Source organism: Dermacentor albipictus, chromosome 10 (assembly GCF_038994185.2).
Source record: "Dermacentor albipictus isolate Rhodes 1998 colony chromosome 10, USDA_Dalb.pri_finalv2, whole genome shotgun sequence".
NCBI classification, from domain to species: domain Eukaryota; kingdom Metazoa; phylum Arthropoda; class Arachnida; order Ixodida; family Ixodidae; genus Dermacentor; species Dermacentor albipictus.
The window spans coordinates 28,334,969-28,349,807 of record NC_091830.1 but is presented as its reverse complement, the minus strand read 5'-3'; the positions used below and the strand labels follow the sequence as shown (position 1 = coordinate 28,349,807).

Sequence of the window (14,839 nt, the reverse complement as noted above, 5' to 3'; positions counted from 1 at the left end):
GTTGTCCACTTCTCTTGCGTCCTGTCTGCACGCCTCACCTTTTTTGCATAATGAATCCTTACCAACTAGGTCAGCTTTCTGTCCTTCTGAGATCCTTCCAGAACGACTAACCACCATTTCTATGACATCTATTACTTTTTATCAAAAAAGAAACATAGCTTTAGCGCTTGCATGGAGTGTCTGGTGGGTGTCCTACTATTCTCAAGGTCGAATGCACGAAGGTAGTGTTTTTCCAAGAGCGACACCTGTGGGTTACCTTGGTCTCCTGTCATGAACAACTCCTTTGTAGAAACAAGCTTGTGTTGCAAAAAATGAAATAAAAAGAACACTTCATACTGCTCCACAACAACTGTTCAACAAGGACGTGTTCTCGATTCACCGTGCCAGTGACTCCTGCAGTTTTTGGGTACTCCAGAATGAAATTCGGTCGACCAAATCCAAGGTACCGTGTGATTAAGCCTGAACAGTACTTGCGCTTGGAGTAACAAGCACATTTCACACCCCAAACTGTCGAACAACTATGCTCTATATGACGACGAACTGAGAACAAAAAGAGGTAGCAGTGAAGAATCGCTACAACGTCGAAATCAAACTCTCCGCTCATCCGGAAAGCGGAGCGCTCCCGAAAGAAAGCACTGCGCGCCAACGTCGAAAGCCAAATAGCCAATCAACCGCGACAACCTCAATTTACCTCGGACATGCTGCAGATAAAGGCGTGCAAGTTGTCAACGTTGCGCTGAAAATAAGAGCATCACGACCGCCCCTCCCGTGATCTGCCGGTACTCAGCGAGCATTACGGTATGAGGGCGCCACGGGCAAGCGACGAGGGAGACCCCCGGCGGCTACCGAAGTCACGCCGGCGAACCGTGCAGGGATCCCACCCGTCCTCGCCGGCTCTCGGAGGGCAGAGCAACCGACGAAGAAGGCGACATACTTTTCATTTCTGGCGCGTGGCTTCGTCGAGCGTACTTCTTGATGACTGCAGCGAAGTCGTCGTGGGAGAAAGGGAGGGAAGGCGTACTCCCTCCGCCGACGATGACGGCACAGACGAAGCTTGCCTCGTCTTTCACCCTTCTCCGACAAAGCGAGACGACTCGCACCTCGATGCTGAGCTATTGGGCGGAGGAGACGGGGCGGCCGAGATGGGGAGGAAGAGGAACAGCTTTCGCTTCCTTTGTGTTCTGTCGACGTTGTCTTTCCACCCCGCGTGCATTCTTGTCGATCCTGGCGGCGTCGCCGATACTCAGAGTCGTATGTGGCAGGCTGCTTTCGGTTAGATTCCGCCTTCGGCGCGGCGTTGGACGAGGAAAGCAATTTTGCCGTAGTTGTGGTGTGAACGTCTTCCAGCGCGAAAAGTGCGAAGGAAATGGGCGAACTAAAAGGCCGCACTAGACCACACGGGCGCTGAACTTTTGTTGTGTTCCTGCACGTGCTATGAGTGGCGGTACAGTAACTTTGTATATCTCACCTACCTTTATAAACATATTTTGAAGGACCCAACACGACACATAGTTGTGTCGTTCGTGTCCCGTCTGTAAGTTTACGCTGTACGCTACGGCAGTCATTCACCAACCAGCTCAGACCAACAGCTTCGGTGCCGCCCGTGTATTTTCCATGTTGTGTGGGGCAGTCGAACCCCACCGATCAATGAGAAGTCTAGGGCAGAGTGAAGAGATACATTTAGCATGGGAAGACCAAAAAGGCACCGCTTGTATGTCAACGTTCGCTTGAATCGTGACGGTACAAAAGCATTTGCCAGCCATTTGTCTACCGCGATGTTGGTCGTTATATAACACGCTAAGCAGTCCGAAAACCGGACTAACAGTGAAAATTGGCAACGCGGGACGTCTTAATCACCTTTTGCGCTGTTTACCGTAATATGCTCTCGTACCAACCAGTCCGTATAAGAACCAATTTGCAGTACATATCGTTTTTTTTTTCTTTTAGTGCCTTGTAACTGGCAGCACCTGTCATGACGAACGACTAAACGCATCTACGATTCTTGTGAGGTGCCCACTTTTTCGGCAAACAACACGCTCAGTGTTTAGGCAGTTACGCGAACATAAATACAGGTAATCTTTATCTCCAAGCACAATAGGCAAGATATCATACGCCTCGTTGCTTTCTAAATATTAGATTTAAAATCTTGATTGGCGGGCAACGTTTAAATGTTTTGGTGCAAAGCAATCTGCAGAAATTGTTTTGCCCTCAGGATAAAAGGTCACTTGACCAGCAACACTGAACGGCCAAGAGAAAAGAGATATTGCCGGTGAGAGCCGTCGTTTTAGTGGCTTGCGTACAAAAGTAAACACGGGTAACGCAAGCATGCATCTACCCTTTTCTTTTTCTAAAGAAATGTGACCAGTGCTTCATAGATGATGATATGGGAAAAGGACGCTAGATTTTTCATACCTGGCGGACGAAATTATCAGGTTCGCTCGCTTGACCGTCTCCTGCAAGGGTTTTGGTATATGTATTCAACGTGTATATAGGCAATGTTTTGCACCGCGGCATCTGAACCAGTTTTTCTGACATGCCCAATTATTGAGATGTCTAAGAGCTCCCGGGATCAAACAGTCTGGCATAACTACTATGTTATGTGTTTTTTTTTCTTGGCATGCAATAGGTGTCTTAGCGATATATTTATAATAATAATAAAGACTGGTGAGTTTATGCCTCATGGCCATTGACAACGGACGTTCTTCAGCCTCGTCATCTTTTCCCAAGAACTACGTCGGGTCAAGAGCCGTTCAAGGGCTTCTTTCTTAGCTTTAATGAGGTCGGACATTTGTCTCGGTGAAATGCGGTTTGACACTCGGACACCTGCGCTCCTTTTATCTCCGCGTCCTAACCACTGCTTAGTGGAGGTCAGTGGTCTTAACGCGACCCCTTCCAGCTCAATGCAGGTCTATTGTGCAGAAGGCTGGTAGTTGACAAGGTTTACTGTCACTTTCAAATAGGTACGTGGCGCAGCAAGTGGTGTAGCAACGACGTGGCATGACTTCTTCCACGAATGCGCTAAAGCGCGACAACAATAGTACGCGTGGGCTGGGATGGGGCCGGCTGTTATCGTGTGCCTTTGGTACACAATAACAGCAGGGGTTCGGGTCATTCTGCTCACCGGGGGAAAGAGTGGTATTGTGCGAGAAGTACAATCCGCGGGAGAAAGGTAAGGCGGTCTTGAGGCGAGTGCTTTCGAAGTTTTGTTCATCGTTGTAGAAAAGGAGACTTAGGGCACACCACTCTGCTGAACCACACTGGGGTAAAAAGGCGCTCCCCAGCACGTTACGACGGCCACATACACCACCTGCTTGTGGCAACGAAGTGAGAGTTACGGAAGGAAAGTAGACTCAAGTAGCAGCGCTTTTTAAAACAGTACCGAAGTGTTTCTCCCTTTAGGCTAAGCTCGGGCACAAAAAAAATAATAAGAAAGAAAATAAGCATCCTATTTACTACAGTGCTTGTAATAAATCAATAAAGTAGCCCACACAGTGCTAAATATGACATTTCTCGCTTTTGCCTTCCGCATTCGTACGATTACGAAATTGTCGCATGCTGATACTACGCTGATTCAGTATCTGCTCCAAGAAACTAAAAACTCTGTTTGAATACTTGACGCAGTGCAGCGAGCAGAAGTTCCCCCTCATATCCTCCCACCCCCCCCCCCCCCACTTTGCTTTCGTTGCCACAAAAAGCTGCCCGCCAGAATAGTTACTGTGACTCTTATCCGCTAAACTTGCATTGTTTCGTCGGCGGACGGTAATATTAAACCTGTTGTAGCTATCACGTACCTAGGAAGGCAAAGGTAGTCGAGCACTACACGTAGTTGAAAGGGGAAAAAGAATGTGCAAAATACAGCATTGTGGAAGGGAATCAATTTATTTACCCGCCTCGAGGTAGAAATGTGCAGATGATAACGCCATATGCGACCGACGCATTCTTCACCGAAGTCGCATGCTAAGTATAGGAGTACGGGCAGAAAACTTTTGTCTCATTTGTATGGCTCGGTTGTATAGCTCTATACAAAGTAATTACGTTACGAAGTCTAATTTTTCGAGAGAAACAAGTAATTGTTTACGTCACATTTCAATGTGATCAGTTCAAAACGTACCGAGTGCAGGCAGCGTGGCTGTGGACGTGACAAATGCGATGCAACATGTCATCGAAACCTGCTGTGGCCATATCGTCATAGCAGATATCACAGACACGTACACGCACACTGTGGCCATTTCGCTAAAAGCCGAGTCGATTCAGGACTATATACGGGACTAAACGGGAGAACATGTCGCCCTGCTTCTTCAAGAAAATTGAACAACTGAAAGCGCCAATGTGGCAGCTGTAGGAGAAACGGCCATTGTATGACATTCAACTACCCCCACCTGGTGGGTTCCAAGGTTGAATTGCGTTGTGTTGCGCCTCGGGGTAGCTTTCCGCTCAGGAATCCTCCAGACATAAGGATGAGTACGTCCCAGAGTAGGAGCGAAAGAACAGGGTATCACTTACGTATTGAAACACGTGGTCAGATTCTAGTCGGAGCTCCTTTGTTTTGTGCGTCACAGTCCATGTCGGGCCCCTTCGCCCTCTGCGCCTGTGCTGATGAAACGGCTGCCTCGTGGGAAGGGGAAGCGTCCGAGGAATTCGCGGGACCGATTTGGGGTGTAACAGTTGCCTCGGCATCACCACCAGGTTTTCGGTGATGCGATGAGTCGCCTTTTTCATGTCCGAAGCCGCGCTGCTCTTTACGCGCGCTCTTTAAGCGTCGTATAAAATGTGCTGCAAGTAATTCTTTGTGGCACTCTTGGGGAACTGGGACATTGTACGATAATTAACGAGTCGACACGTAACTGAAATAGCAAATTTCCGCTGTAGCTTTTCGTAATAAATTAACTACCGCAGTGAGATCGACAACTTCATACTTTGTCATAATTCATGCAATGGAAGGTTAACAAAACTCTCTGTCATAAAGAGGGTAGGCTTGGATGGAAAATAGAATAGCTCAAACGTGAACAACCATGCGCAGACAAAAAAAAAAGATCGACATATACGGGACGTGTCTTTCGTTTCTGTTTCGTTGTTTCCATGTTGCCTTTAATTTTGCCGCGAAAAGTAGGCATGCAAGATGTAGCAACCGACGGGGGGCCCGCCTTTCTGTCATCAAGATTTGCATGAAGCGAAAATGGCGGCCTTATAGCGAGTTCAAGAAGTTCCTGCACAAAAGTGTCAAATTGTCACTTTTCACGACAGCTGAGGATTTCACCTCAACCAGCATAGCCGGCGGGCATGTGTGCTGCCTCGTAACACTACGCCTTAATTAGTGCTGATTGCGCGCGCAAAAGATGAAAAAAAAAGGAAGAGCGAGCGACGCGGTGTCGGCATGGTTAACCTTGCACCGCCGCCGGCGCCTCCAGCTCATTTCATGGAACGTTGGCGCGGGTCATTGGGTTGCGCTGAATGGGCAAGGCCGTTGGGAGCCCCAATTTTGATTCTCGTTTCCGTTCACGTGGTGGGGCCAGGTACGGCCGAAGTGGCCTCGGCAGGCGCGTCGCTGTACGGCAGTATGTCCTCTTTGTATAGTCCTGTTGGGCATGCTCAGCCGAAGACTTCTTGCTCAGTGAGCAAGGTTGTGCAAATCATGTCACTTATTTGGTTTTAAAACTGCTGCTTTTAAAATTTATTGTTTTGTTGAATCTCCCCCACTCCCCCTCCCCCCCCCCCCAAAAAAAAAACATATTTGACATTCAAGAAAATTCGACGAACTGGTTCGCATTGATTTGTTGCTGTGGAGAGCTGGGGTCATGCCAAGAAAACACATTGAAATGATAGCTGAGCTGGAAATGATTTACAGTGGTAATTAAATAATTACTAATTGGCTTGATTCGCTTTCAAAAACTGAATCTTTGTTCTAGTTTCAAGAACGCTGCTACGGTTGTGGGTTAAGTCCCCACTTAAATCCCCACGCTGAGCTATCAAACTCGGCGTGAATGCGCTGGGCTTTCTGGAGTAAAATATGTTGGGATACACAGTTTGCTACAAAATAATGTTACGAGGCGGCGTCACTGTCGCTCTAAAGTGCTTGGGCGCAAACAGATCCACTGCTACATGTCAGTTCTGTTGTCGTTTCAATTAAAAAGGACAGGCATTACAGCCTCTGTGGAGGTACAAGGGGTGTTCTCAGACTGAACTGCGCTTGGTTCACTCAATCCGAAGCTGGCGTCTTGATCAAGGCCCTAGTTTGTGGATGATTGATTTGCTGCGCTGAGGCTGTGGACCCGGTCAGAAAAAGAAGGGTTGATTATACCCCTTGCGCTGCTTTGACCAGGCTCTCCTGACATGCCATATTTGGCACACGATAGACTTTGTCTCAGAATCAGCGAGCAGTGCGTCGCGCTAATCCGTGTTTTGGAGTTATCGTACGACCATTACTACGGGTTTCAAAGGCGATACATTGCCGGATTGATAAGAGTTATAGTGTGGGTGCGGGTCCCTGCTGCGGCGGCTGCAATTCGATAAGAACAAGAATCCACTACCACGAGTGCAATGACCTTCCGGTGCGCGTTCAGAAACCCCCAGAGGTCAAACTTATTGTAGAGACCCCACGCATGGGAACTCCCATTGTCAGATCGTGACTTTGAAACGTAAAACCTCATATTTCATTTTCTCTTATGTTCAATTGTCACGCTTTTAAACGCTTTGCTCATCGTGACCTAGACATAGCGCCCTGAAGGAAAAGGCCACGTAAACAACTATTTCCGCGTGAATGTGACGAAAACATCACGTGTTCCAGGAAATGGCAATAAATGTTGCGCGTGCTTCCACCCTCTCCATCTTGTAAAGTATGAAAACAACAACCATTAGGAATGACCGAGCACTGTGGCTTGCACAATGCCTCTGCGGATATGAAAGAAAGAGACACGAATATGCTCTTGAGGGAAGAAACGATTGCGGAGGCACGAAATCCACTATCCGCGGAAGACCCCCCTGCGCCCCCCCCCCCGCCCCCACACATACACACACGGAGGGGAAGCATTCCTGCATGTTCCTTCTTCCGCATTGGGCCAGTTTCCGGGGCGGCACCGAATGCTCTGTATTACGTATCGGGTCATCGCTTGCTCTGCCGGCTGACCTCGAACTCAATCACAATGCCTCAGGCGTATATGGCGTCGGGAACGCACGATAGACACAGATTGAGATAGGGGACGCAAACACAAGGAAGCACATGGGACAGGCGCTGACCAACTGACAATTTTATTCAGAAGAAAGAAGAATAAACGCATACATACGCACACAAAAGACAACCAAGCTCGCACGCAATACTCTGACCAAATCAAACCATGTTCTTTCTTTGCGTGTTAATTCTTGACTCTTTCTGAATAGAATTGCTGGTTGTCGCTCAGCGTCTGTAGAGTGGTTGGGTGGCCTTTGCGCTGCTGCACGTAAAATCCATCTTGTTCACCTTGCTATGGGGACGTAGAGTTCGGGTGTCTGACTCCTCCTACCATGAGGTCCGTCCCGTACTCGAACGTTTAGAGAAGGAATGCTAGTGCCATTTTAGGCAAGTACGTTGTGAAAAACTGCGAGTCAGCATTAACAGTTACGCAGCAGACGGGACACGTCAAGAGAATATGCCCGAGCGTTGCCTTGACAAAGCTTTGATCAAGTGATTACCGACCCCGCCTGTAAGATACCGGCCATTGCATGAGTAATGCATATTGGTGGTCGCTAATTGTGCACACAAACATCATTTTGGCCACTATTAAGCAGTCTGAAAGGGCTGCAGGTTGAAACTCACTACGTTTTCCGCAACAGGAAAAGCCAGCGGTATGTCCTGTAGGCGTGTTGGACTGCGTTTAAGCGACAATTAGATGCAAATGTTCACACCCATTGCGGTTGTCAGTGCTTAATATAGAATAATTATGAACTCAGTGTCCGCCCAAAGAAGAATCGACGCCTATCTAAAAAAGCACTAGCGTAGATGGCATCGATAAATATGCACACGGCATCAAAGCATAAAGTAGTAATAAAATAATCAACGAAAAAAAAAGAAAGGACCTAGACGACTGCTAACACAAATGCTCGTATTCTATCAATTATTTGTGGATCTAAACACAAGACGGTAATTCAGACAGAAAGAAATTGCGTCGACTTGCAACCTGTGCTATAAGTGCAATGCGTATATCACTCCTTTCACATAAAACGTTCGGCTTGTAGGCGGCGCTGAGCGGTATATACGATATAGCCCATTTCGAGCACACCTGACAGTCAGCGCATTGTCTGTCAGTCTAAGCTGGCGCTCCTTATTTCACAGCCGCCAAAGTACGATCGAATAGACTCTCACCCAACTATTAGCTTTGATATCCCATGCTACACTGCGGTCATTATAAAAAAACTATATGCAAGGTGGCGCAACTGAGTAGAGGTTCAACGAGAAGCTCAGCGCTCAACATTGCCCACAGGGCCAGCGACATTTATTGGCGAGTCCGTTCCTGCAGGAGCCAATGTCACATTGGCTATATTACGCGATGCTCATGAAGCTGCGATGCTGTTGGTATTCGCTCAAAAAAAAAAAGGAAACTTTGCAAAGGACAGAGAGCACGAAACTAGAAACTCGGCATTCTTGACTTTGACCCGTGTGACACAACTACCTCATGGCACACGGCCTGCAAGGTAGACAGGGTGAGCACACGCGGGCGAGTGGGGAGAGGGGGAGAAGGTGGAGAGGGGAGAAAAAGAGCCCTCAGCTCACGCAAGGCGGAAGCCTTGTTGCGCGCGCCTAGTTGACACCCTTCGTGCCGACGTCATTAGGCGTCCTTAAACACAATGGGAGCCCCCTTCCTCCCCAACCCCCTCCTTCTTGTCGGCTCTGCAATTATCGCTTGTTGCGCAGGCTAAACGGCCACTCCGGTGGGTCCAAATGGTCTCCTCCGACCGTTATAAACACGTCCTTGTGATGTCCGGCGGATATCCCAGCTCAGCGGTCATTCATGGTCAAGGTCACGTATGAAATCCAGACACAAAAAATTGCAAAATGTACTATCCTTAACAAAGAAAAAAAAACAGTCTATATATGCGAATGGCATTTCCTTGAGACGACAACGAATTCGGACAACAAATTTAAAGGGTATCTTATTTTCATCGAAGAGTGCCGTGAATGAAGTTAGGCCCCCAGTTCCAGACAGCACTGACTTCGCAATCGGCCCACGTTTTCAGACGGCATTTCCTTCGTGGGACCCGCCCACATTTTCAGACTATACGCCGTCTTGGGGATCGACCCACAAAAATGGTCAGACCGCTATAGCTGGAAAGAAAGAAACGTATGACAATGGCAAGACCGCTACTCACTATAAAGGACAGCCAGAGTGGTGGGAAAGAAGCACCGAGGAAGCGTTGCCGTCAGGTAGCAATAGTGCCAAGTCACGGTACGACTGAAGTATGTGCGCGTCATAAGGCTCGTTAAATTAATTTTCATTGAAGCTTATTTTCGTCTGCTCTATCTTTTGTACGAACGACTCGTGTACTGGATCTTCATTGCATTGGATGTCTTATTGTGCAGACTACAGCTATCACCTGTCATGGCAGATAAACAGCGCGCAACAGCCCGACGAACACACGTCCACCGACATCACGTGTATCGACGTCTTTTTTTCCTTGTCCCAACCCATAAAGTTTCTACCTTTGAAAAGTCACGCATGCTCTTAGCCCCTCGTCTGCCCCCTCCCTTCACTTCAAGCTCACGAGGGTGGAAGAGGTTTTCGCGAGGAGGCTACGAGCTGGGGGCTCACCACCCTCTGCTGTCACCTGCAAGTTTAAGCGCTTCATCAAGGGAGCCTGCCTCAACTATGCGATCCTGGCACCAGCCGCAGTTGTGCAGCATCTGTTGTGGATTTAGCCAGGCCCGAAACCCACAGACAGCCCTCGCTCGGAGACTCAGGACTACGCAGTGACCGGCACGCTGAATTCGCAGGAATTATAGGCGCAGCAAGAATATCCTAATTACACAACCTTGCTGAAGTTTGTTCATGATGCGAGGTTGGGCCCAGCCGTGTCACTGTCTCTTTATTTCTCTTAGGGCCGCTCTCCAGGAATAAAATTCGGAGAAAAAATAATATGCAGAGCTGATGTGTTCCCTGATATTTGTATACAAAGTATACTTCTTTTATTTATGCGGTTGTTTGCATCCCTTCACATCGATATCAAAAGAGTGGGCGTCGCTCGCTGGACGACGTTTCTGATAGCATCACATCGTTTAATCAATCGTGCTCCTGAACCTGGATTATTGCACAGCACTACGTGGTACTGCTCCTGGCTCCTGTGATCATTGCCGAATGATTGTAAGGGGCTCGACTTTTAAAAAAACAAGAAAGCAATGTCAACATTATGTCACATACCTCCCTCTCATTATCCGCGCTCTGTAGTAAGCTCAAATAATGCGGAGCCGGCAACGGCATGCCACCCATCCATCTGCCAAATTAGGGTTACAATTTTTTTAACTATTATTAGAGGGGTGTTCCGAAAATGCGCACAAAGAGCAACATAACAAAACAATTGTAGCGCCGAAAAGACACCAGCGGACAGGAAATAAATAAAAATGTGAACATATGACCGGAAACACAATATACTTGCATAGCTTCGCAGCATAATATACATACCATTACACAACGAAGAACAGCAACTTTCAATATCAGGCGTATTCAGCTTTGTAGCCTAAGAAATGCACACAAAGAACTTGGTACACGTGGTTGAAACAAGAAGAATAATTGAAATACCAACGATGTGGCGAAACACAATGAATTCCAAAAACATGCTCAATAAAAGATGGAGAAACACGTTGTGTAACGAAATGCACGTTTGTTCATACAATTGACTATCAAATCTATTTACCAACGGTGGTAGGGTGTGCGCTGCTGATTGTAAAAGGTGTAATTACTTCGATAGGATCACATGTACTATTTAACAATAGAGCGTGTGTTACATGTGAAAAGGTACCGTGGTACTTTGTACGTTTTAGGAAAGAAATTATCGTCGTTTTTTAAAATATTACAGAGTATGAATAGGCTAGACGATATCCATAAAGTTTACCTACATTATTAGGCCGGTAGTTGTCATGCCCACAGCATTTTCAATTATAGGCGATATCTGAACGAAAGGCAAAAGAAGAAAAAAAAGGCCAACCATCGCTCTGATCGACATACAGAATAGGTGACGGGGTTTCCAACGTATTAGTTGTCCTATTTTGGACCCGTATGAAATGTAACGTGTAGGCTGCAGCTGCGATTGACTTTTTATCATGGCCCTCACGCGTAACGAGCGCTTGAACGAAAGAGAGATTCGGAAAGGCAGAGCGCTTTACCACGGCAAACCCGGTTTGCTACTTTACGTTAGGGAAAAGGGTCGCGAGGCTTTACACATGAAGGTGAGAGAGAGAAGGCGGAAGGAAAATAGGAGTGACCCCGACCAATCCGTGAAAAGGGGTGCCCGAACGCCAACCAATAAGCAAACGCTGATAACTGTGAGGAATTCGTGTGTATCTGCAGAGATTGTTTCATAAGGTTTATCCCTTCGTGGGAATCACCAGAATTAGCCGGGAACGAGTGCGACACTTTGGCAAAAAAAGAAAAAAAAACTGAGACTTATTGTTGAACCGACCATTCATGGCCTTTGATTGGTGGTCATTACGCCTGGCACAATAAACATGGTATCTCATTATTGTTGTCGACGCGATGATGTCATGACTACTCCTTTCCGGCAGCAAAGTTTCTTTGGCAAGGCGGTGTCGGAAAACTCCTAGTCCGATCGCACAGTAAGCACGGAGAATTTACCGATGCGTCTTTTGTACGAGCAAATAACAAAACTACATTAAAATGAGTCTAGATGTGCGTATGTAAAATAAAATATGTCTACATGGTGGGGTTGGTTACTGTAGGAACATCGCTTTCAACGCGAACACATGTCGTCCGACGGCCCCCCTCCCACCCCCCCCCTCCACCGCCTGCCCCCGAGGGGTGAAGTATTTCAATAAACACAGTTCGAAAACAAGAAGCCGGCTAAACTGTTTCCTGCTAGCCGTAATTGCATGCAAAGAAATTAGATAAACTCACCGATGATGTAGTCGTACTCCTTCTGAATGTGCTCGCTCTGGAATGGCACTACTCGTTCACCGAACCGAAGAAATAGAAATGCGGCGAAGGGAATAACCGCTGGAATGAACGGTATATCCAAGGCCACCATGGTGAAGACTCAAAGTTGAAACAGTGAAATCCACAAAAACAAAAAACACACGCAGCGTGGGTTGAACTGTCGCGGCACGTATCTGAACCGCTTTTAGCGGCCAGTTCTCGGGCGTCCTCTGTGTGGCACTGACGTAAGCGACCTCGCAGGAATTACACGAACCACGAACGACATTTAAGCGCGAACTGTTGGCTTGAGGAGCAGCGTAGATATGTATTCACTTGGCACCACAGGGAATGTGTCAAACGCACAAAGTAAATGCGAGAATCTTTAAATCATGAACCACACTTCAAGCACGGCGATTAAATAATGTTTCCTAACGAAGGACTTCCTGAGTTTGTTCCAGACACGTTCTTCCTGACTTCGCACAAACGCAATCTTCGTCGCTGTCACAACTCTGTGAAGGTTCTTCCGTCGGCAACAAGCATCAACTTCTTAAACTACTAAACCTCGAGTGCTCGCACGTCATCACTGCGTGGTGCGGTGGTAATGCGCCACTGATGAGCCACGTCAAGCACAGCTTTCTTGAAACCGGCGACTCAAGAATTCCTTCAACACCAGATGGAGTGTCCACTTCTCAAAGCAAAAGTACTTTCGAAATCCGCTTCATGGATTTCTTTATATGTGTCGTGTTCTGGAAAAGCACATAAAGTTTTCATAACTCACCGACACGTTTAGCGCCGATAGCTAGTGTAGTCCGAAGCCGCAAAACGCCATTACTTCCAGCGCACGCGGCAGTAGTTGCGGGCATTCAAATCGTAGGAATAGCGCGGGCGAAAACGACTACACGTCAGCGACAAAAAGTCGTGTTTCCTAGTACATCAACAAGAGAGGGACAACAAAAAGAAACAATGACGAACTCTCTCGTGGAAACACACGGCACCTATGTGTCGCTGAACCTTCAAGAAAGGAATGCTCGCTCACTGATAAAGCACGAGGCGTCAAGCGATTGTTGGGGGATGTCCGACTTCCCCGTCTTGGAACAATCGTAGCAGCGAGGAAGCAATGCGGCGGAACTAATCCGTTCACCGCCCCCGCCGTCGACCTGTCTTCCTACGCTGGTACCTTCCAGTCGTTTGAACCACGCGGGTGCGGATGTTCTTTTGCGAACGGGAGCTGATGGGAGACGAGACGACTGCTTTCTTCGTCGCACTGGGGACGGGCAGGAACGAGACACGTGGGTGACGAGAGTAGACCGACGAATCCGTTGAAGTGAAGGAATGCGGTGGCCGACGCTATTCGCGGAGTTTCAGAACGATGCTGGCCCTGTGGCTCTGCAAGGCAGCGACCGGAGTGAGAAGGGCTTCTTCGATGACAGGCCGGCGACGGGCAGTCGAGAAATTGGGCGTGCTCACAGAAGTTAGTTGGCAGGCATCGAAAAGGGTAATCCTGCTCGTGGATTTATGAAAGTGGTGGGCGGAACGTCCTCACGGGCAAGTCGACGATTTTTTTTCTTCAGATTGTGGCAGAAGGCGGCGGGAAATTGCTGTGGTTTCTCCTACGATAGTGCCCGAAGAGCGGTCGTGCTTCAAAAGCTACTCAGCTGGGAAACTCAGACGCAAGTGACTCAACGCCCAATGTCGAAGTTGCAGCGTTCGATTGATGATCGGCGATCAATCCCGTATAGCACTCGTTCGCAGGTGACTTGTGAGTTGCCCAGTTTCGCAGAAAAGAATCCCATAAGAGGCGAGCTGGTCCAGCAGAAAGGGCGGGAAAACCTTCCGAGAAAGCCGCGATTCAGGGGAACTGCGAAAGTTCCGGGAGCCGAGTTCCGACAGTGACGTTTCGGGGGGGGGGGGGGGGGGGGGCGAGGTTTCGGATTCCAGTGCCGGGATCCAAGTTCCAGAAGGCGTGAAGTTCCGGGGTTCTAGAAGCTCACTTTCTGGACTCCGTGCAGTAGGGTATCCCTATCCGGCTTGCTAGTAGTTACCGGAGCTCGGTGGCCGGGTTTCGCCGCGTGCTACTACCGCGTGGTAAGCGCGCGTGCCGCCTTGAACTTGGCCGAGAAACCGAGTGTCGTCGACGTCCCTGACTCGCTCACCTGCTTCGCGCGGCAGCCCAACGTGCACTGGCGGCCTAGACGAGGGCGCGCGTAGCGAAAACGGAACGCTTGCCGATGCTGCCTGCCGGCTCGGTTGGTTGGCCCCCGCGAAGCAAGAAAGAAACGAAAGAAGCAACAGCAACGAGCAGCTTCGAGACACGCTTCAGGGGAGAGATAAGCGCTGACGGAGGGCGAGGGAGCGACGGGATTTGGGGGGGGGGGGGGGGGGGGGGGAGTGGTGGCCTGCGGCCGCTCGGCTTCTGGATGCCGCGCGCTCGGTCCTCCGATGCGTTCTCCCGCTACGCGCACTGCTCTTTCTCGGACGCATCCTTTCTCGTTGTCGCCTCCTCGCAGTAGCATCCTCACCCATTCTCTACGAACATGCGTGGTTCGCTCTATACCCTCTGTCTTACCCTCTCCTATTATCCAGCAGCCATATTGACGCTGTTGATTGGATCACCGTTGACGGCATCTTTGTCTTCGAACGGATCAACGTGCCTAATGGTTATCGTCTAGTAGAGACAGAAGAAAGCGGTCGACCGCAGTAGTCTCGGCTGTGTCGTGGCTCCGCTT

The 14,839-nt window shown here is 48.6% G+C and overlaps 1 protein-coding gene across 1 annotated transcript in view; it reads right to left on the bottom strand.

Moving 5' to 3' along the window:
- The window catches only part of LOC139050978 (glucose dehydrogenase [FAD, quinone]-like), a 100,984-nt gene extending 86,561 nt beyond the window's left edge, over nucleotides 1-14,423 (bottom strand). The window contains exon 1 of the mRNA XM_070527907.1: nucleotides 12,096-14,423. Within this exon, the coding sequence (XP_070384008.1) occupies nucleotides 12,096-12,225 (130 nt within the window). The 5' untranslated portion in view covers nucleotides 12,226-14,423. The remainder of the gene's footprint in view (nucleotides 1-12,095) is intronic.
- Nucleotides 14,424-14,839: the final 416 nt, after the last annotated feature.